General features: G+C 36.5%; 3 protein-coding genes across 10 annotated transcripts; 1 reads left to right on the top strand and 2 right to left on the bottom strand.

Moving 5' to 3' along the window:
- Window positions 1-235: 235 nt before the first annotated feature.
- LOC110703589 (pentatricopeptide repeat-containing protein At5g40410, mitochondrial-like) lies at window positions 236-2609 on the top strand. Its single transcript, XM_021881371.1, has one exon. The coding sequence runs from the start codon at window positions 685-687 to the stop codon at window positions 2449-2451; it is 1767 nt and encodes a 588-aa protein (XP_021737063.1). The 5' UTR covers window positions 236-684; the 3' UTR covers window positions 2452-2609.
- Window positions 2610-3243: 634 nt separating this feature from the next.
- LOC110703623 lies at window positions 3244-4909 on the bottom strand. 8 transcript variants are annotated; one of them, XM_021881405.1, is made up of 3 exons: window positions 4755-4909; window positions 4168-4296; window positions 3244-4017 (listed from the first exon to the last, which is right to left on the bottom strand). In XM_021881405.1, exon 3 carries the CDS (start codon window positions 3948-3950, stop codon window positions 3342-3344), a length of 609 nt encoding a protein of 202 aa, XP_021737097.1. In that variant the 5' UTR covers window positions 3951-4017; window positions 4168-4296; window positions 4755-4909; the 3' UTR covers window positions 3244-3341. The 8 variants fall into 8 exon arrangements, with proteins under 8 accessions (XP_021737097.1, XP_021737098.1, XP_021737100.1 ...); XM_021881406.1 differs by having other exon boundaries at window positions 3244-4014; XM_021881408.1 differs by having other exon boundaries at window positions 4194-4296.
- Window positions 4910-12746: 7837 nt separating this feature from the next.
- Window positions 12747-13118, bottom strand: LOC110703679 (S-protein homolog 1-like). The gene has a single exon (XM_021881472.1). It carries the CDS (start codon window positions 13116-13118, stop codon window positions 12747-12749), a length of 372 nt encoding a protein of 123 aa, XP_021737164.1.
- Between the last annotated feature and the right edge of the window lie 11112 nt (window positions 13119-24230).

The following is a 24230-nucleotide window of genomic DNA, read 5'->3' as shown; positions in this document are numbered from 1 at the left end:
TCCATCCACCCCACCCGATCCATCCACCACCCGCTATAACATCCACTCGAATTTTATACTTTTTTTTAAATGCATCACTTTGATTTTTGCACGATTCACATACCATGGTTGACTTAATTTTTTCACCTCTATAAAATAAATAAATGTTATTATATAATATATCATTAGATACATCATAAGGTCTAGTTTCATAATATAATTTTATTATAATTTTTACTAATTAACAATTAAAGATATTAATGGTCAAATTGCGTCTCGACAAATGTGCCGATTAAACTGATGAAAAAAAAAAAAACCCAGAGGGAGTAGCTGTTTCAAAATAGGCAAGCCTCTTGGGATGAACCTAAACATCACATTAAGAGGAATGTGTCATGTGTGTACCTGGAGCCAAGGTGTATGTAGATCCTCAAACTGGTTTTGGGTTGGCCCGTGGTGGGTTGGTATTTATCATCGGCTAGGGTTGAAACGATTTAACTTGGTCAAATTGGTTAGAACATGTCACTATCATGATGAATTAAACACTTGATAAAGTGAGAATCGATCCCAGGATTCCTTAAACTGGGAGGGAAGCTCTAACCACTTGGGCTATTACTCACTCTCTACCTCCTGGCTTCTATAGTTCTATACCATAATGAGCTCGATTTTGTACAATGTAACATGTATAATTAACGATAAACTCTTGCTATGTTTCTAACGAATTTAACTACCCACAACCAAATATATGATCGTATGCAATCTCTACTATGGGCAGTGAGCTGTTGCCGCTCTCTTGTGAATTGCCAAGCAATCCATGCCGTAGTAATCAAATCCCAATTCATTAATAATGGCTTTATTGGTTATCGTTTAGTATCAATATATACGAGTTTGGGCTTCAACGATTATGCACGTAAGCTGTTCGATGAAATTCCTGACAAAGATTTGGTTTCTTGGAATTCATTCATTTCTGGGTTTTCTAAAAGGGGGATTCTTGCTTTATGCTTGAATGCGTTTCAACGCATGCGAAATGAAACAAACCTCAAGCCTAATGAGGTTACCCTGTTGTCGGTTATTTCGACTTGTACGGTTGATGGAGCTTTGTGTGAAGGGAAATGCTTTCATGGGTTTGGTGTAAAAATGGGATTTATGGAGGAAGTTAAGGTTGTTAATGCCTTGATTAACATGTATGGAAAGTTGGGTATGTTTGATGCAGCCTATGTATTGTTTAATAGCATGAAATTGCGCAGTTTGGTTACATGGAACTCCATTCTTGCTTTACATGCTCAACATGGGCATTCTGATGAAGTTGTGGGTTTATTTAACTTTATGAGAAGAGCTGGAGTTAAGCCTGATCAAGCTACTATGGTTGCTTTACTTCAAGGGTGCACTAAATTGGGGGTTGTCAAACAGGCAACAGTTGTTCATGCTTGTATATTCAAGTGTGGGTTTGAGAGTGATATGCTTGTTTCGACTTCTCTTATGAGCTTATATGCGAAATCAGGACAGTTGATTGCTGCGAACATTGTTTTTGGAGAGTTAACAAATCCAGATGCAGTAGCTTGGACGTCTATGCTTGCAAGTTATGCTATGCATGGGTGTGGGAGTGAAGCAATCAAGCTTTTTGAAAACATGGTTGATGGTGGAATTTGCCTTGATCATGTTACCTTCACTCATTTGTTAAGTGCTTGCAGCCATGCTGGTCTTATTTCCGAGGGAAGGAAATACTTTGAGGATATGTTCAGAGTCTATGGAGTTCAGCCTAGGATAGATCATTATTCATGCATCGTTGACTTACTAGGCCGTGCTGGGCTTCTTGAAGACGCTGTTAATCTGATTAGGAGCATGCCAATGGAGCCAAATTCTGGTGTTTGGGGTGCCCTTCTCGGTGCTTGTAGGATTCACAACAATGTAGAGTTGGGGAAGGAAGCAGCAGATAATTTATTTTTGTTAAACTCATCTGACCACCGAAATTATATCATGATGTCAAATATATATTCTGCCTCAGGTCACTGGAAAGATGCTTCCAAAATTAGGTCTATGATGAAAGGAAGGCGTTTGGTTGGGGACCCTGGATATAGTCTGATTGAACATGGAAACAGAGTTTATCAATTTGTAGTAGGGGATCAGTCTCATCCAAATTCGGACAAGATCTATGCAAAATTGGAAGAAATAGTCAGGAAAGTTCACGAAGCAGGGCTGGTGCGGCAAACAGAGTTCATCTTGCATGATGTTGAGGAGGAAGTAAAGATAGATATGATCAATAAGCACAGTGAGAAGTTAGCACTTGCTTTCGGTTTGCTGGTGACTAACACTAGCATTCCAATTACTATAATAAAGAACCTTAGAATCTGTGGTGACTGTCATTCCGTGATGAAGTTTGTGTCATTATCTGAGAAGCGTACTATTATTGTCCGGGATCCAAAACGGTTCCATCATTTTGCTGATGGGATGTGTTCTTGTAAGGATTATTGGTGATTATATTCCTTGGCTTCTGCAAATAGTTGCAACAGATGAGTTAGGTACTTACCAAGACCTGAAAGGATTTCCGTCAATTAATACATTAGAGTGAACATGATTTGTGCTCAACCGTGCAATAATACTCTTATTACTATCTCTGCCTTGTTAAAAGTTTGTCATGCGCCCTAGGTTATTCACATGGCTGTTTCTGTCATATTGAAGTCTGCACTAGCTTTTAATTCTAGAATGCAGTCCATGCCAAATACCAAGCTGATACAAGCACACTTTTTCTCAGGTCATACTACGGCACAGGTGCTCTTCAGATTGAGTATCACCTTGGACAATATGTTCTGCGTAAGCATTTACTTATTACCATCGTACCTATTATGCTTTCAGGGACTTGGAGATGACCATCAATGTTCAAGTCCTCTTCTCCATTAATATTGGAAACAGCAAACATCAAATCGAGATGCTGCTAGTAGTCATCTTAGCAACTAAACTAAGGAAAATTGAGTATCAAAAATGAATTAGAGCAGTTATATGGTCAAAAGAACTGGAAGGTTCTGTTAGATGCATTGAAGACTTCATCTTCATGAGCAAATTCCAAAATTTGAACAAAAGACACCAATGCAAAAAGGGAATTATGCATGAAAAATCAACTGTTTGTTCTCTATCTAAAATGAAAATTTATTAGGTAAATGAATGCCTTAATTACTTACAGATAACAGGAAAATTAGTTGTTGCGAGCAGGAAATGTCAAGACTGATGAGTAATGCAGCCACAAAGGTACAGGGTAAAACCAAAAAAGGATGAATGCAAGAATCATATGTCGAGCTGCATACATTAATGGTTTGAAATTTTTATTTGACATCATTAAAGACTACTCGCAACCTAAACAATAGAAGTACTTAAAAGTTTTCAGGAGTAAGTAATCCTGCCCTACAAGCAATAGCAGCATTTTGAGCTTGACGAAATTGAGATCTTGAGACCTTGTGCACACAACACCAATTCAACAGCAAAGCTTGACCTCTGATTTCCTGGATTGTCCATAATAGTGTAATGTCCAGTGGCATACTTCCCTGTAAAAGCTCTACCAGATTACGAGAACCAGTGTAGATGCTTACATTGTGTAATCGGTGTGTTGCTGCCCATTTGATACCATGTAAACAAGCCAAAGCATCCATCTGTAAGGCAGAGACTCCAGAGGTCTGCAAGCAGCTACCATGTATTGTCTGCAATCGATCATCCTTCATAATCCAGGCTGCCCCGCCTGTCATAGACCTTTTGTGCCATGAGCCAGCAATTTGCAAGACAGTATCAGCTTCTCCACATGGATTTCGCCCAATATTTGCTACTCGGGAATCCAGGCGTTGAGCTTCAGGAAGTTGGTACTGCATTACTGCATTCGATGCTTCTGCTAGGATACTGGCTGAATCATATGGCGAATTTCTGAACACCGCATCTCTTGCTGCAAAATGACCCTTTGAAACTGCTTGAAATAGTCTTAAGGACCCCATGTTGGACTCAATCTAGGGACAACACTCAATATTTGAATTGAACGCTTTCGCTCACAGTTCACTCCTGCTACATATATGAAAACCTTAATAATCCATTCTTACACAAAAAAATGGAGGAATTTGCATTCCAAAATAGAAAATGAATTCCAATCAACATATATGAAAAAAAAAAAAAAAAAAAAACAAAAAAAAAAAAAAAAACTCTACACTGAATTACCAACAAAATGGGAAATTGTATCTCACAAAGAACCTGCATATTATATAGTCAATCAACAATGTTTTGGGCAATTCTTCATTTGTTCTCCAGTTCATTCGTATTGATCACGAATTGTATCTCACAAAGAACCTGCATATTATATAGTCAATCAACAGTGTTTTGGGCAATTCTTCATTTGTTCTCCAGTTCATTCGTATTGATCACGAATTAAATTCAAAAAACTCTACACTGAATTACCAACAAAATGGGGAAATTAAATTCGTATTGATCACGAATTAAACGGACAATATGATTATTAATTCCGGACAGAGTACATTAAGCGAAATACAAAAAAAAATACACTAGGAACCCAATTTCAGTTGATAATTAATTCAACCATTACAAATTTAAAAGCAGAATAATAAGACGAGGTTGAAGTTTAATACAATAATAATCAAAATATGAGTAGCTAATAAAGTAATTAAACAAAAACCAAGAAAGCCGTACTTATATAGTTCTATTAAGTTAAAATGAGCAGCACAATTTTGCAAGTAATAACACGAAAATAAATATGAAACAAAAGAAAGATGAGGAATTAATATACATACAGTTGTTTCTCTGATAAATCGAGGTTTCTGAGTTAAGAGAAGGGAAATTCCAAGTATGAAACAAGCAGATCTTAATGTATTCCAAAGTTAATTAACCTAGATGAAGACAGGTTACCCATTGCCCAAGCCTAGAGCAGAGAATACTCTTTTTATTTTTCTGTTGAATAGTTTTTATAAGAGCAATTTTTTGGTGCACTGGGCCACACCAATACATTATGCGTCAAGGGTTACTTGTTTATTTTTATCAGGGATTAACCGAGTTTTTTTTTTTTTTTTTTTTTTTTTAAAGGGTTACCCGAGTGATTCAATTATGGGTTACTCGAGTTACTCACTTAGGGGTTATTTGAGAGGTTCGGACACAGGTTACTCGAGAGGTTCATTCGCTCAAGGGTTACTCGGTCAGAGGTTACTCAAGTTACTCGGTCAAGGATTACTCAAGGGGTTACTAGGTCATGAGTTACTCGAGTTACTCGGTCAGGGGTTATAAGAGTTCGATCAGGGGTTACTCGAGTAATTTGGTCAGGGGTTACTTAAGGAGTTTAGTCAGAGGTTACTCGATCAGGGGTTACTTGGGGTTATTCAGTCAGGGGTTACTTGAAAGGTTACTCGAGGAGTTCGGTCATGAATTACTCAAGGGGTGACTCGATCAGGGGTTATTTGAGGGTTACTCGGTCAGGAATAATAACTCAAGTAACCTGAGTAACCCAGAGAAGCTCAAATAACCCTAACCGAGTACCCCATGACCGAAAAACTCGAGTAACCCCTGATAGATAAACTCGAGTAACTCCTGCCGCACGGTACAACAGGGCGCATACAAAAAATTGTGTTTTATAATGTTTACGGTTATTTTTTCTTTACCTAAAATTTTGCAGAAATGAATGTATTTTTACCGAATTAAAAATAATTATAATGAATATTATTTTTTAAGGTGAAGAGAACAGTACAGGACGTACTACATGAACATGAGTACATCTTTCGTATTTTTTTAATATTCGATTATTATAACTTTTACTTAGCCTCTGTTCACTTCACCTTATTTTTACTGAAATGAAATTATTTTTACTGAAATAAAATTAATTTTTTTTTTACTGAACTTAAATTTTTTTTTTACTGAATTTAAATTAATTTTACTAAAATAAAATTATTTTTGCTGAACTGAAATTATTTTAACTGATTTTCTGTTATAATTTCTTCTTTAAGAAAACTGAATTTTACTGAGTAGAACTTATTTAATTTTAATTTTACTGAACTGAAATTAATTTCATTGAACTGAACTTAACTTTAATGAGCTGAAATTATTTTTACTTAATATTATTTTTTTAAGGTGAAGAGAACAGGGCCTTATTGATGATTAAAGATATTATCGGTTAAATTTTCCATTGGATACATGTCTTAAGAGAAACATTCTACATTTGTAATTTTTTTTTTTTAAAAAAAGGGGATATCTAAATGAATTAAGTAAAAGTAAAATATTTCCGTAAAAAAAAAATAAAAAAAAAATTGTTTTGTAATATAAGAAGTATTTTCAAGGCTATATTCTAAAATAAGAAGATCAAAAAGATGATCTTGTGACAATGAAAGAGTATGGTGTGTCGTGATGCAAATCACTGACTTGAAAACGAAATTTCGGCGCAACCGGGGTGCACTATTGTATTCGCCGGCACATTCCCTAAGGTTAACACACCACTTCCACACAAAGACACTTTTGGGTGGAAAGTTGGAGCCAAGTAACTTATGCCCAATATAGAATATGTGTTTAAGCAAGCTTGTGGTTGATATGTATTTCTTGTGTATATCAAAATCAGAATAACATCCTCCAATTTATAGAGATGAATAATAGAAGAAGATGAAAGATCATGGAGGAAACTTCTATGAACAAGGAAAAGAAATCAGAAATATTATAGTGATTAAAACACCATAATCAACCTCTTAAATGGGGGATTACAAGAAATCAAACAAGAAGAGGAATCCAAGGGAACCGTTGGAGTCCAACGGACAAACACGCGCCCGATCAGGCGGACACTCCCTTTTTTCCAGACGTCTTCTCGTGCCCGGTCGGGCGAGTCTCGCCCGGTTGGGCGCCCGATCGTGCGGATCTTGCCTGATCGGGCGGCGGAACTCCAGAATTTTACGACTCTTCTTGCGCCCGATCGGGCGGGTCTCGCTCAGTCAGGCGCTCGATCGGGTGCCCATATCTGACCCTTTGAATTTCCTTTCTTTATTTCCAACAATCCCCCACTAAAGGAAGGGAAGAAAAGCTAACAAAAGATGAGGATAAACAACATATTGGGCATAAGAGGAGATCAATACATAACACTTAGATATTACATAAGTAATTTGAAATCTAGTGCTTAGTGAAATGAGACAATGAATTACAAGTATAAGGGTGGACAAACCTTGAAACCCTTAGACCCTTGATCAAGGAGTAGACTAACCTTGAAACTCCAAGATTTAATTCAAGACCCCCACATCACATACCTTTCTCCAAAAATTTACTTGAACTCCGCAAAGAGATATGCTCTTTTATAGCGAAGCATATTCACCTTAGGTCTAGTGGAAGCTCTAGGAAATCCGCCCAAGTTTTCAATAGAAGATAGCTAGTCTTCAAAACCACACAGGTGAATCACAAGCACTTCTCAAAAGTACTTAGTCAACGGGGTTAAAACATGTTCATAAGAACTCAACAAATTCTACATTGTAGCCATTTACCCCCACATGACCATGGTTTCATTAAGAGCTTAACGCTCAACCTCACAATAATCATAAACAACGGTGATCCAAAGTTTTAGTGTGTCCACCCAAACAATTAGATTCATTAAGAGTCAAAGGACTCAACCTCAAACGGTGGATCAATCAAGTGCATCTCTAATAGCACTAACCAAAAATGGTTTATTGATCCATTAAGAACTCAAAAGAGTCTAGCCTCAAACAAGCATTACAACACATTCCATAGGGATAGGAAAGTAATGCTTTTCCACATGGGCTTAAGGCCTATCCCCCTCGACATTTCCACAAATTATCAAGGATTATGTTACATTATCAAGGATTATGTTACATGTCCCAAATTTCCTTACCATAGTGCAAAATTATATTGCTAGAATATTTTTTCTAATAAGGAAAACTAGCATGTTTTCAACATCAACTTAACTTTCACAGATGGTTAGAAAAATATATCACTTAGTTTTCACCATTAGATGAATAAGTAATAAGACAACGAACCCAAGACTTGAAATTTCAAAACCTTAATCAAGTTCAATACTTGAAAATAACATAGCCGCATTAGTGAACTTTCTTCATCAACCATCAATCACTAACACTTGCCTTCCAAAAAATCTGAACAAATTTTCCCGAAAGCTAGTGTATTTCACACCCTTCGTACCTAAAAATATACTTAGTAGAAGATGAAGTAAATTTAAGCAACGTTAGTCATTCACTATTAGATTTGTAAAATATTGCACTTCAACTATTTCACAAACATATGCTGTGTTAAAATAAAATGCAATGCATGTCACTATCACATTGCTAAATGTATTAGCATACTTCAATCAAGACATACTTTAAGACCTCTTTAAATTACACACATAATTCATGTTAAAACATACTCCACTCAGATGATAACATGAACAACAAATATCATATAATCGCATAAATCTTTCCAATCACAAAACATGTATGACACTTTGGAAAAAGCCAAAAACTCATAATAATCATTATTATTCAGAAAATAATAAAACATATTGTCATAATCCAAATCGTGAAAATTGCTCAACAAAATTGAAAAAATAAGAAGTTCAAGAAAGTTTTTAACTACAAATCATATGTGATTCTCAACACCACCACATTACTCACATTGTAGAAATAGCACAAAAATATATATTACCTTGAAGCAAGTAGTAAGAAACAAACTTAATCACAAGTATTAGATTCTCACAAGGTACGAACCACACTTTTGTACCACTCCCTAGGTAATAATCTTAAGTCAGCTCATACTTGAGCTTATAACTCACACTTGAACTTCCAATTCACACTTCTTATCTTTAACATGGAACTCACCAACCAACCCACTTAAGTCATCACTTAAAAGGCTTAACAAACTTCAACCACTAGAGGGTATCATCAAAGACTAAAGATCCAAAATAATTAAGTCATCCAAGTAAGTCTTACATCGTTCCATTAAGACAAGAAAGACAAAGTCACCTTTACTCACAAATTTATCCTTGATCATTTCCAACAACACTTAGTGAATTAACATTGAAAAGACTTTAGAAGAAATATTAGGAAACACACTCCATAAAAAGATAGGAGAACTCTAGGCAAGTTAGAAATTATCTAACTTATCCTCAATAGTTTCTTCCAAATTAACCAATCACTCACGTCATCAATTCATTAAGTTAAGAAAACACTCTTCACACATTGCATAGAGAAACCAAATCAAGACAAATAATTGATAGTCTTTGGCATAACTAGTCACTTTCTGCTTTGCATCAAATAGAAGAAAAACTCAAAATGATGCCTCTTATTACTCTTATAGTCAAATTGTTTACTCAATAAACAAAATAAATGCATATATGGGAATATAGCAATCAAGAGACATGAGAATTTCATATGCATAGCCAATCATTCAAACATGACATAATGCATAGAATTGCTAAAAACAAATTATTAAAGTAAAGGAGATAATTCAGTTGTGATGCATGGAGATTGTCAAATATTATGGTACATGGAGATAATCCAATAATCCAACAATCATATACAATAATCCAACATTGTGGTATATGGAGACAATCCAACATTCACAAACAAAGTCATGGAGCATACTAACGATTGCTTAAAAAGCAAATTCAAAATATCAAATAAACCAAGACTTTGAGTCCAACATTTATTCTCATATACTTTTCCCCACATTGGACGATAGAAGTCTTCAACTTAAGTATTGAAATTAGACATGGTAAACTCTATTATTTTCACATGGGGCATATAAGGACTAAATTCCTACTACATAATTCTACACTCATATATATAATCATAACCCCCACATGCCAAATTTAAGTCTAAAATCAAAACATAGTTGATAATGGAGAAAAGAAATATGTGAACATACCTCCATGGTGTCTTTAATAATTTACCTTAGCGATCAATGATGAACAACTCAATGACCACCACTTGTAGTGATTGTGCATCCACTAAGTATTATGAGCTTCTTGAAGCACATTTGAATTCATGTTCCATGCTTGAAACATATTGACATTATGTGGAGATTTACTAGGCATAGCATCAAAGAAATAAAATTCTTAAGAATCACGTTCTACACATAAAGAGATCGATAATGATACTTTAAACAAATGCCAATAATAAACCAAATTGAACTAAGTAAGAACAAGAATGAACAAAACATAAAATAAGAATTAATAACTCTTGAAAACTCTCTCTTAAGGTGGGAAATTAAAGAATGAAGTAAAATAATCTAACCATTGAATAATAATTCAAACATTATCATACTTCAAAAATTCATCGTAAGGTTAACACAACTTAATTAACATACTAAAATATCAAAAATAGTCACCAAAAGTATTTGAAGAGTATTAAAAAATTAATAAGAGTAGTCACCCATTCCCAACAAGACCTATGACACCTAGGGGTGTTCAAAAATATCCGGTCCCAAATATCCGATCCGAAAATCCGATGATCCGATCCGAATTTCGGATATCCGATCCGGTTTTTAAGGTTTCGGATATTTCGGATCGGATATCCGAAAAAATAATTCGGATTTTCAGATCGGATACGGATCGGATTTTGTCCGAAAATTTTAACTACCCGATCCGAAAACCTGACTATCCGATCCGAATATCCGACTATCCAATCGGAAAGTTCGGATATCCGAAAATTTCGGATCGGATTCGGATCGCAATTTTTCCGATTCGAAAATTTCGGATATCCGAATTTTCGGATCGGATCGGATATTCAAAATTGAACAGCTCTAATGACACCACTAAGAGTCACAAATACAACAACCACTAAGGATGTTCTCCATGGAAATGATACACATATGGCTCTTAGCTTCACAAAATAATCACATAATTCTCATTGAAAAAATTCTCATACTTAATAAATTGAAAGAATTAACTCAAGTTTTTGAAAAGAAGTATGCAAAAAGAGCGTTATCATGAGCATGAATAAAGTCTCCACAAGCAACATAAACATATATATATATGTATATCAACACATATGTACCAAAAGTAATAGACTTTGACATTGCATCACACCCCACAAAATTCATAGTAAAACTTACAATTTAACCAGTCTTAAACAACCATGAACAATTTTTTAAAATAGGCATGTAAACATTAGGAACACAACATATTGCTAAAATAAATTTAATCTAAAGCAATAACCTAATATTTACTTTCTCAATGAACAAAACAACGCATATGTTCAAAAATCAACAAATTGGTAAATAAAACCAACTAACGTATTTCTAAGTGCTAAGTTCAAACCACAAGCATAGAACAAAGATATAGAAATAATCATGTCATGTAATATCACACATGTATAACATGGATTATACTTTAGCCTGTAAACTAATAATAATGTAACAAATACTACATAATGAACAAAATAACCATCTAATATTATAATGCCAAAAATCACAACTCATATATTTGCCAAGATGATTATTAGAATTAAAATCACGTGCTAAGCATAATCAAAATAAAATTAGTTTAGAGAGGACCTCCTTTGAATTAATTCGAGTGTCAAAGATGAGCATTCTCCGTAGTACGCCCAAATTTCCTCTCCAAAAATGCAGCTCAACTTTGAAGCCATAACTCTCAAACGTGAGCAGCTATGAACGATCCAACCGTTGAAAATAAAGCCTCATATGTTCTGAACAAACTCCCAAAATTTCGGCCCAAATGGAGAACAATTGACCTTCGATCGGGGACCATTTCCGGGACTGCTCCTAGAAAAACGTGAACAGAATTTTCCTTCAAAAATTATTTTTCTTTGCACATTTAATCTTTCGATCAATACGCAATTAGTACCCAATGAAAATATATAATTTCGTTTTCAAATTATTGTAATATAAGAAGTATTTTCATGGCTATATTCTAAAATAAGAAGATCGAAAAGATGATCTTGTGACAATGAAAGAGTACGGTGTGTCGTGATGCAAATTTGTACTATTGTATTTGCCGGCACGTTCCCTAAGGTTAACACACCATTTTCACACAAAGGCACTTTTGGGTGGAAGGTTGGAGCCAAGTAACTTATGCCAATATAGAGTATGTGTTTAAGCAAGCTTGTGGTTGATATGTATTTCTTGTGTATATCAAAATCAGAAAAACATCCTCCAATTTATAGAGATGAATGATAGAAGAAGATGAAAGATCATGGAGGAATCTTCTATGAACAAGGAAAAGAAATCAGAAATATTATGGTGATTAAAACACCATAATCAACCTCTTAAATGGGGGGTTACAAGAAATCAAACAAGAAGAGGAATCCAAGGGAACCGTTGGAGTCCAACAGACAAACACGCTCCCGATCGGGCGGAGCTCGTTCGATCGGGCGGACACTCCCTTTTTTCCAGACGTCTTCTCGCGCTCGGTCAGGCAAGTCTCGCCCGGTCGGGCGCTCGATAGGGCGGATCATGCCTGATCGGGCGGCGGAACTCCTGAATTTTACGACTCTTCTCGCGCCCGATCAGGCGGTCTTGCTCGGTCAGGCGCTCGATTGGGCGGCCGATCGGACGCTCATATCTGAGCCTTTGAATTTCCTTTCTTTATTTCCAACAATTTGATATTATAAAAAAATTAATTAGGATGAATATAATAATATCCCATATTACTATAGGAAAGCAAAGGAATAAAATTGATATAAGATGTCCGATGCATAAAACCAGAAATTTGATTAATGACTTTATTTTGATTCATGTTGGGACTAACCAACAAACCATGATCAAAACTAAACAATCTTACATAATTTATTTCTTTATTAATTTACCCAAGTTGTCATGAATGTAAAATTCCGATGCTTAATATTATACAAGTAAATTCCACCATCAGTTGCTTTCCAAGAACAATGACGACCACCACAATAATCATCTACAAAAATCTTGTTATCTTCAAATGCAGTGAATGATAAATGACCATGATTAGGCCATGTCAATTTACATTCATAAGATATGCTCTTCACAATACTAGTGTTGAACGTCCAACTATAATTACCATTTCCAGGAATATGAGAAATCCCAAGATCTTTGGATTTAAAACCAGATTTTTTACAATGAATATCAAGAATATCCATAGTCGTTAATCCATTCACTACTTCCACCGAATACTGTCTTGGCAACAAACTCCAACCCATTATCAAAAGTGGTTGATCTATCACTCCCATACATAAAATTAGGACTAGTAAATTTTTCAACATTTTTTTTTCTTGAGAAGTTTCTGAAATGATTTTTATAAATTTTGGGGATTAGCTAGTATATTGTATTTCACAGTAATTGAGCACTATATATAACAATTACTATGGAAGGAAATCATGCTAATATGGTAGATAATCAGGTTTAACATTAGTACAAAGTATTTCTTAATGATATTTAATTATTTATTAAATTTGAATAATTACAATCATTTAATTTTCAATAATTTTAGAAAAATATTAGAAATTTTACCAAAATATTTTTTTATTTACAAAAATAAATACTTCCTCCGTTTAATAGATGGATAGCACGAGACTTAACCTAGTGATAATAATTTAGTGAAAGTCGTGCGTAGCATAGCACGACACTTAAGCTAGTGATAATAATTAAGGTTTGTTCTGATTTACTGAAATGAGCTGAGCTGAACCGATTGGAGTTGAACTGTTTATGAGAGAAGGAAATTAGGAAGTGAACTGAACTGATTGGAGCTAAACTGAATTGAATTGAACTGAACTGAACTGAAATTAAGCCAAAGAAAAAAAATTATTTTTTATCATGTTGTCTTTTGTAATTTTCAAGATTTGACAATATCATACTTCATATTATTTTATTGCTTAAATTGTTTTTCAAAGCCAATCAATCAATTATCAATAGGTTCAATTTCTATATTTTTTGTCACAAAGGTCTATAAATTATTTATTTTTGTATTGCCTCCATTTTAAGTACTATATCCATTCTTTTATACTTTACTCATTTATTATATTGCGGATTCAAACTGTAAGAATTCAATAACTTTTTGAAGAATGTGAGTAAGTATAGAATTACGTAAGAGCGAGAATCAGAAAATATAAAAAGGTGAGGTTGTGTAACAAAATGGTGAATAAAGTAAGAGATTATAAAAATTAAAGGTGATCATAATGCTCCAGACCGATTCGGCACAAAAATAGGGCGAGTTTGGGCAAGACTAAAACACATTTTTAGTTAAAAACTCGAACCTGACTCGAAAAGGCCCGAAAAGACCGCTATTTTTTTACGAGTTTGGGTACAAGATATGGTGTATATGCTAAGGCCTGACCTGACCCAATTTTATTTATCAGCTCTAATGAAAATGTGTAATTATTATTGTGGGAATTGAGGGGGTAAGACTGTAAGATAATAAAAGGGATATGTCATAAATAGAATAAAGCAAAGTGAGTAGAATTTACAAGAACGATCTAAAATGGAAAGTGAGTAGAACAAGAAAAATAGGAAGGTCGGTACTTTATTATAATGAAATATATATTCAATGTACATTTTTTTTGGAAGTTTATATTCAATTGAGGAATTCTTGGACTCTAACTATTAGAGTCATCCATGACTATAATAAGGGCATAATTGTCCTTTTATTGTGTACCCACTTGTAAAACAAATGAAAAGAAAAAAGACAATAAAGTGGAATAGGACAATAAAGTAAGGCCGAGGAAATGGATTGAAAATGACAAGTCTTTCTTCTCCATGCAAGTGTCAGAATTCATATTATCCAACAAATCAAAATCAAAGTTTATTATACTTAATATCTACAAGAAAACTATCAACGACAAGTAGAAAAAAGGAATACCATCAATTATTGTTAGATAATACCATCAAGGGTTGTTAGTTACTAAAAGAATACCATCAAAAATTGTTGGAAAATACCAACAAGGATTGTTGATATATAAAAGAACACCATCAAGAAGTTGTTGGTATCATAAAAATTACCATCAACAGCAAAAGATGTAACAAGAACAACACCAAATTAGTAGTGGCAATTCGGGTCATTGGGTCGGGTTCGGGTCAGATTTCAGGGCGATTTCGGGTTATGCTTAGAAACTATCAAAAATAGTTTAAAACATAATATTATTATGAAATATGAAATTTGGGTTAAATCAGGACGAATTTGGGTTGTTCAGGTTCGGGTTGGGTGGGTTTGGGTTTCTCTCAGTAACTTAGGGTCGGTTTTGGCTATTGGGTCGGGTCAGGAATTGCTAGCCCTACACCAAATACCATCAAGGACTGTTGGTATCTAAAATAATACCACCAAGGACTGTTGGTAACTTGGTATCTAAAAAATGCCATCAAAAATTGTTGGAGAATATCATCAAGTTCGGAATTGGGATTTCACCATCATCGCAGTCCGGAATAGGGATGTTCAAATCCAACAACACCGCCATTAGTAGTTAAATTTGATAGTATTTGCTAAGATGATGAATTTGGTACGGTATTTTGTCGTATTTTGAATTACCGAGCCCATTTCGCCATTTCTACTACGTTCGAAATTTGGACCGAATTTCCAAAGATACCAAAGCTTGACGAGTTGTTACTTGTAGACCTTAATTGTATGGACTTGAGATTTAATTTTGGTCGGGAAACGATCGTCTTTAACAGGCTAGTCGCCGGATATATTCAACCAATTAAGAGACAGAGCTGGCGAAAATTTAGAGAGGAGGTGTAACACCCCCAAATCTCCCTCTACGGAATATATATAATTATACCGTAGAGATAGATTTAGACCCGTTCTTTAGAGCTGCTCTGCTCTGCTCTGTTTTGCTGAAATCTGCTCTACCCTGCCCTGCTCTGCTTAAAAATAATACTTAATATTGAATTATTATAATAATAATTAATAATTAATAGTAATAATAAATAATTAATTTTAAAAAATAATAATAGTTAATAGTTAATAATAATAAATAATTAATATTTAATAATAATAATATTATTAAAATTTAGTATTTAATAATAATAATAATAAATAATATTTAATAATAATAATATTAAAATTTAATATTTAATAATAATAATAGAGGGCGCCCCATTCATCTTTATGATGAGCGAGGCTTGTTCATCTTGTGGCATGCTCGTAATTAATGCAAACAGTGACATGTACAAGTAGGATGTCTAATGGAGATGTTGGAGGACACTAAGGCAGGTGGTGGTGTCTCATGTGAAAACGTTTAATAAAACTCCGTTACAAAAATTTTGTAAAGGTTGTTTGCCTTTCGTTGACATTGTGAAACGTCTCATTAATTGCCAAAAGTCATTAGCACATGGTAAGTTGGTTAGTAGTTGTCTCATAAATCCGGGTGAAAGGGGAGAAAGCTTAAAGATTATCACTGCCGATGGGTGTTAGAAGATCGAACGATACTTGAGGAGGAAGGTGGCATGAACATTTTCGCAAAGATGGCTTTGTAAACGTGAAGTCGGGTTTGCTGGTAAGATCTACAACATTTATTCTTAATTGTGCATTAGTGAAGGTTATATGCGGATATAATTTGAATTGTGCAGCTTGTTAATCAATTTTAACTCAGATTGCAAGGATATAGCTGAATTACACCTCGATTTATGTAATTTTAGTATGAGCTGACTACTATTATGAATATACAAATTTTTAGAAATTTGTCAAATAAATAGCTAGGTTTTATTCGGGTGAAATGTCTCTTAAAATTTATAGAGTAAAAGATTTTTTTGGGCAGAGACTACCATATCAACGTGTAGATTATGTGGTAGCCATTATTGTATGCTGATGATGTTAGGGTGTTTCAATGCAAATTAGTCTTATTATCTGAAGTGAATCCATAGAATGTATTTCATTTTCGTGGATGCCATTCGTGTCTTCAGTTTAAGTGCTTGCTCGAATTGACTTCTTACTTATAGAGTTAGACGTATAATGTTGTAGGGTCTGGAGGGTAAAGCTCTTATTTACAAGTTGCAATATCATATGGATAGTTCTAGTTTAATTTTTTTATTAAATGATTTTAATAAACAGGTATATTAAGTAATCATGTCAGTGTCTAGTATTCAGTGACTTTGAACAAAATTATTATGTTGATATACTCAATTATTAAATTGGACCATATATACTATGGACGGGGGTTAGTACTTTGGTTTGAAATCGTAATTATTGAAGTAGTGATTTGCTTGTTTGGTGCTATGCCATTCTGTCATTTGTATTTTGCTAAAAGCTAACAAGCATGTGTGTTTTATATAAATGGTTGTGATTCATTGTAGGTGCAGAAATATACAAGTAATTGGTTACATGGAGAATTGTATACAATCTCCTCCTATTGTTGGTGGAAATGAAGTAGGAGTCCAAGATAAGGGTAGTGGTGTTCGGGGTCGTAGGGGTTTGGTTCAGGAGGATGATTTGATCGCGTGTCAAGATAACTGTCGTGTGTTGGTTCCTTGTGTCGATGGTGAGATAACACAACCCAATGAAGTCAATGATGATGGGATGCAATACGTATCACCAACCAAAACATTTGAGTTAGTACAAACAATAGTAGCAAGTAATCATATCTGTGTAGTTAGTTATTTGGAAGAACCAAAGATTGGGATGATATTTAGGAAATGGGAAGAGGTCGAAGAATATTATAAGGAGTATGCTGAGCAAAAGGGATTTGGAGTAAGTAGGGTGCAAGTTGTCTATTCCAAGGGTGAGGTGAGGGACCGGATATCTACGACATGGAGGTGCGAGTGTTATGGCAGACCTGATATGAGGGCGCAACGAGAAGCCAAAAAGAGAGCAAAAGCTATGGAGGCGAGTGGTTCAGGTGGAGTCATTGGTGGAGTTGTGGGGGATGATGAGCTTAGTCGTAGTAAATGAAGGTCGAAGAAATGTGAGTGACAAGCTAATATTTATGCTAGTATTAATCGGGAAGGTCAATGGGTAATTAGGAGAGTGCAGTTGGAGCATACATGCCACGCTCCTATTCCTTCCGATGCTCGTCTTGTCAAAGAGTATCGAATGAAACACTTTACTATAAGAGCCAGGAAGACGCTATATAACTATTTTTACAAAGGGGTTCCTGTGAAGCAAATTCATGGGTGCATGGGCACGGAGCTGGGTGGCTCTGACCCTCTGCCATACACAGTAAAGGACCTTGAGCATGAGGTCTACAAGCGTAGGAAGCCGAAAATGGAGGGAGGCGACTCAGTTACAATGATGAAATTTTTTCAACAAATGCAAGGCGGGAATCAGAATTTTTACTATGCACATCGGTTGGATGCTGAGGGAAGGTTAAAGGACGTTCTTTGGGTGGATGCTCAGAGCCGGGCTGCCTATGAAGAGTTTGGTGATGTTATATGTTTTGATGCAACGTATCTGACAAACGACTATGATCTCCCGTTTTCCAACTTTGTAGGTGTTAATCACCATGGTCAATCAATTCTGCTCGGTTGTGCTTTAGTATCACACGAAGACTGTGATACTTTCCGATGGGTATTTCAACAATGGTTACAATGTATGAATGAAAATGCTCCAAAAGCAATTCTGACTGATCAGGCAGCTGCGATGAGGCAACCACTGGAGGAGGTCATGCCAACAACGAGACACCGTTGGCGCATATGGCACATAATGAGAAAACTTCCGGAAAAGCTAGGGAAATGTGATGGGTAATTGTTGATCTAACATAGGAGATTAAATTTGTTAATATAGTGTTTATTACTAATAAATGTATGTGTATTCATGGTTGAATTATGTGTTTTGTATTGCAGGTATCAAGAATTTAAAAGCGAGCTAAAGTGTTTGATATATGAAAGCTTTACCATCCAGGAATTCGAGAATAGATGGAGTGAATTTGTTGTTAAATACAAATTGGAAACCAATGAGTGGCTACAAATATTGTACAAGGAACGACATATGTGGGTACCAGCTTCTATGAGGGACTTTTTCTGGGCTGGTATGAAGACAACACAACGGGTAGAGAGCATCAACAACTTTTTTGACGGATTTCTGAATCGAAAAACAAATCTTTTTGAGTTTCAATAGAAATATGACAAGGCAATGGAGAAGCGAATTGATGATGAGACTGATGCTGATGCTAAATGTGGAAAGTACATTAGAAGACTAGTCACCGGTTTTGCGGTTGAAAAGTTATTCCAAAAAATATATACAAACACAAAGTTCCAAGAAGTCCAAACAGAGTGTCACAGATTGATGTATTGCTACCCTCGTGAAGAGAATATACTCTCTGAGACCCTAGTTCAGTATCTAATAGAAGACCGGGTTTGGATTGTTCTAGAGGGAAAGAGTGAGGCTGTTCTCATAGATAGGAGGAGGTTTTATTCGGCTACGTTCCATACTGAAACAAAAGTAGTTTGCTGTGATTGCCAAAAATTTGAAACTGACGGGATAATTTGCAGGCACATCATTCGTATTCTAGACCTTAATCAAGTTGTCGACATTCCAAAAAGGTATGTTCTAAAACGCTGGTGAAAAGACTTGTTGAGGAAGCACACAAGAGTTAAGGTTTCCTACCATGATCCTTCAAAGGTTGGGGTGTGGAAAAGGTATAACACGTTGATGACTGCATTTGAGCAAATCTGCGAGGAGGCTGCAATGGTGGATGATGGTATGGTTAAGAACGTTCTCACAACACTAGATCAACTTCAATCCAAGGTTAGCGGCTGTAGTAAGCGCAAGAGGGACCAAACGGGCCCTAATACAATACCGGACGATTGTGCAGCCAATGTTGAGCATACGCGGTCAGATGAGAATGGGAATAATTCTACAGTGCATACTTCAAATCCTGATCTAGTCTTTCCTAAAGACCCGGTGACTAAAAAGAGAGGCAGAGGGAGGCCAAAAGGATCACGTAACAAGGGACTAGCTGAGATTGGATACAAAAAGGCTAAAAACCACAATCGACAGGTAGTTTTTGATTATTTTGTTTTTAATTTTCATACATAACTCACACTATACAACAATTTTTCCCTAGATATTTTCGAATACATGTGCAGAACGCTCGATCCTCGGCTGAGAATGGGACTACTTACACGATGCATAATCCACATCATAATATATTCTTACCTAACAATGCTTCTATACAACCGGTTCCTAATAAGAGAGGCAGAGGGAGGCCGAAAGGATCGCGTAACAAGGGAAGGAGAATGCCAAACCCAATGAAGTGCTCAGAAGATATTACCCTCTTTAATTCATTTATACAGAGGCAGAGATTATACCAATTTTTGGCTGGTGTTAACGACTCACTGGACAAAGAGAAGAGGGACTTACTGAATCAGGACCCTCTTCCATCAATTGACGCAGCATACGCATTCATTAGACGGGAAATTGCCCGTCGTGGGATAATGACCGGCGTTTCATCACCGGGACAAAATCCCTTAGAAATTGGAAGTGGGCTCGTTGCTAATCGCCGGTCGGAATCTTAATTCCGGCGAGAAGACAAATCCCACCTAAAGTGTACCCATTGTGGAGGAACGAAACACACCAAAAAGGGGTGCTTCGAAATTATCGGGTATCCGGAATGGTGGGAGGAATACACAAAGAAGAAGGCCGCCACCAAGGTCGGCGTGAACCAGACCGGCGGCAGGGCACATCTTGCCGTGAAATCGAGCCCAACCCCCAGTAGATCTGACAATGATGGTGGCGGAAAAAACTCAGGCAAGGAAGGTTGCGCAGAGAAGATCGCAAGCATGGAGGAAGCAGAAAGTACCACCGAGAATTATGGTGGTCAGGAAGGTAGAGAGCAGAAAATGGAAAGAGGTATTGAAAATGGGAAGGATGAGGCAAGGACGGTAGAAGACCTAACCCACAAAAAACCCACCCCCTGTCACCCTCTAACCGTCCCTCTTAAAACCCCAAGCCCACAAAATAAATTTAGCCCAATAAAACAAAAAATAGGAGCCCAAGTTGAAAATACTCAGCCCCCTAGCTTAAACCAAAAATCTTTTGGCCTCGTTTGTCATAGACCTATCCCGTGGATTTTTTATTGTGGAGCTACTGACACTATGACGTGTGACCCATTAGATATTAAAGCCACTCAAACCACCCATCGTAACCAAATTCAAACAGCAAACGGGGAATATATTCCTGTTTCCCAGGCTGGGACCGTTGATGTTACCTCGGACATTCATTTAAATAATTGTCTTTTAATTCCCAGTCTCACTCATAAGCTTTTATCTGTGAGTCAGTTGACTTAAAGAGCTTAATTGTACAGTCTTAATAATGGATTCTGGTTGTATTGTGCAGGATGCTCTAATAGGACGGATCATTGGGCGTGGTACTGAACGAGGGGGTTTGTACTATGTGGATGAGGTGGCTCAACAGGGTAACGCTTTGCTTGCTCATGGATCACCGGAAAACCAACTTTGGATGTGGCATCGTCGGCTAGGTCACCCCTCTCTTGGTTACCTTAAACGTTTATTTCCCTCATTTAAAAATATTGATGTAGCATTGAACTGTGAAGCATGTGTTTTAGCTAAGAGTCATAAACATACTTATCATCCTAGTTTAAGTCATGCCTCTGAACCTTTTGCTTTGATTCATTCCGATGTATGGGGCCCAGCGCCTGAATTTGCGTTCCATAACTATTCTTATTTTGTTTTATTTGTGGATGATTGTACTCGTATGAGTTGGGTTTATTTCTTAAAACATAAATTTGAAGTGTTTGATGTCTTTGTTAAATTTTATCATATGATATGCACTCAGTTTCATGCTCACCCACAAATTTTACGATCGGACAATGGGGGGGAATATATAACCTTAGATATGGAATAATTCATTATTGACCATGGTCTGATTCACCAAACCACGTGTCCAGACACTCCCCAACAAAAAGGGATTGCTGAACGGAAAAATCGAACCCTTCTTGAAATAACCAGAGCTATCATGTTAGAATCCCATGTCCCGGTCTATTTTTGGCCAGAAGCCATTGCTACATCCACCTATCTCACAAACCGACTTCCCAGTAAACCACTTGACTACAAAACACCTCTCGACACCTTATCCTCTCATGTCACCATCCCATCAGTCCATTCTTTACCTCCACGAGTCTTTGGGTGCGTTGTCTATGTTCATTTACCAAAACGGGCTCGAAATAAGCTCGAACCTAGGGCAGTTAAATGTGTCTTTATTGGGTATGGGGTTCATCAAAAAGGGTACCGTTGTTACGATCCAATTCAAAAAAGGGTCTACACCACCTTAGACTGTGAGTTCTTTGAACAAACTTACTATTACACCCCGCTAAGTCCTCAGGGGGAGAATTTGAGTGATGACCTTAGCTGGCTGACAAATCCAGAAATGGTGGACCCAGATCCTACAACACAAGTAGGCAATACCACCGATGCTACCCCAGAAGCAGTAGTCTCACTTCCTTTTCGGTCTCCACCAAATCCGCCAAATAAGCATCCATCTGAAGAGGTACCATCTGAAAGCTCTCCTGTTTCCTATAATATGCCTGAAATTAATCCTGTCTCCGATGAAAGTGAACAAAAAAGGTATGAGTTACCTCCTAGAAGTACGAGAGGAGTTCCACCAAGGAGATATGATTCTGAATATGAGGACCAACGGTCGAGATACCCAATCGAAAGAATCAGCACTGAAAATCTATCCAGCACAGCCATAGCTTTCAATGCCTCTTTATACTCCGCAGACATTCCAAAGAATGTGGAGGAAGCTGTCAAGAATGAAAAATGGAAGTAGGCTATGGAAGAAGAGTATCAGGCCCTACAGAAAAACAAGACTTGGGAGAAATGCATCTTACCAAAGGGGAAGAAGAAGGTGGGATGTAGATGGGTATTCTCCATCAAATACAAAGCAGATGGAACTATTGAGAGATACAAAGCACGGCTGGTTGCTAAGGGATACACTCAGACATATGGAATCGACTACTCAGAAACTTTCTCTCCTGTGGCCAAAATTGACACGATACGAGTTCTGTTTTCTGTAGCTGCAAACAAGGAATGGCCTTTGTACCAGTTTGATGTAAAAAATGCCTTCCTTCATGGAAGCATTGACGAGGAGGTGTATATGGAGGTACCTCCTGGATATTCTCATGATTTTAGAGATGGGGAAGGATGCAGATTGAGGAAGGCTCTCTACGGACTAAAACAGTCTCCTAAGGCGTGGTTCGGAAGATTCACAAAAGCTATGAAGAAGTTTGGATATAGGCAAAGTAATTCCGATCATACTTTATTCCTGAAGAAAGAAAAAGAGAAAATCACCTGTTTAATCATCTATGTAGATGACATGATTATTACAGGAAATGATGAGGAGGAGATTGCAGACTTAAAGGGAAAATTATTTTAGGAATTTGAGATGAAAGATTTGGGCAATCTCAAATACTTTCTTGGCATAGAGGTCTTGAGATCAAAGCAAGGGATCTTCATTCACCAGAGGAAATATATTCTTGACCTTCTGGCAGAAACAGGAATGCTTGGTTGCAAACCAGCTGAAACACCGATTGTGGCAAATCATGGCCTTCAAATTCTTGAAGGTGCAAAATTGACTAATAAGGAGGAGTATCAAAAGATTGTGGGGAAACTTATTTACTTAGCTCACACAAGACCAGACATAGCCTATGCAGTAGGGGTAGTGAGCAGATTCATGCATCTTCCACAAGTACAACACATGACAGCAGTAATGAGGATTTTGAGGTACCTAAAGGGTACAAGTAGTACTGGGATTTACTTTGACAAGAATGATCACCTAGATCTAATTGCGTACACGGACGCAGATTGGGCAGGAGATCGTGATGGTAGAAAATCCACCTCTGGATACTTCACCCTAGTAGGAGGTAATTTGGTCACCTGGAGAAGTAAGAAGCAGAAAGTAGTGGCTTTGTCAAGTGTAGAGGCAGAATTCAGAGGTATTGCAAAAGGGATAACTGAAATCTTATGGATCCGGAAACTTATGAGTGAAATTGGTTTTCCACAAAAAACAGCATGCAAACTCTTTTGTGATAACAAAGCAGCAATAAGTATCTCAGAAAATCCAGTTCAACACGACAGAACGAAGCATGTTGAGATAGACAGACACTTCATAAAAGACAAACTGGAAGATAAGATAATTAAACTTCCATTTGTGAGATCAAGAGATCAGTTAGCTAATATCCTGACAAAAGCTGTCAACAGTGAAGCATTCGATGAGACATTACGCAAGTTAGGCATTGGAGCACCAAATGCCCAACTTGAGGGGGAGTGTAGAAATAACCATAATTAGTTCCTTAATTAAAGGGACTAAATATTGACCAATTTATTCTGCAAATATTTAGGCTGTATTTTTGGTAGTAGTTGTTGTAACC

Source organism: Chenopodium quinoa, unplaced genomic scaffold (assembly GCF_001683475.1).
Source record: "Chenopodium quinoa cultivar QQ74 unplaced genomic scaffold, ASM168347v1, whole genome shotgun sequence".
Taxonomy (NCBI): Eukaryota; Viridiplantae; Streptophyta; class Magnoliopsida; order Caryophyllales; family Amaranthaceae; genus Chenopodium; species Chenopodium quinoa.
The sequence above is the reverse complement of the archived record's forward strand: the minus strand, read 5'-3'. Positions and strand labels throughout refer to the sequence as shown.

Bases quoted from the DNA above. Each gene is read 5' to 3' on its own strand.
- LOC110703589 (XM_021881371.1), top strand. From the start codon at position 685: ATGTTTCTAACGAATTTAACTACCCACAACCAAATATATGATCGTATG.
- LOC110703623 (XM_021881405.1), bottom strand. From the start codon at position 3,950: ATGGGGTCCTTAAGACTATTTCAAGCAGTTTCAAAGGGTCATTTTGCA.
- LOC110703679 (XM_021881472.1), bottom strand. From the start codon at position 13,118: ATGGGTTGGAGTTTGTTGCCAAGACAGTATTCGGTGGAAGTAGTGAAT.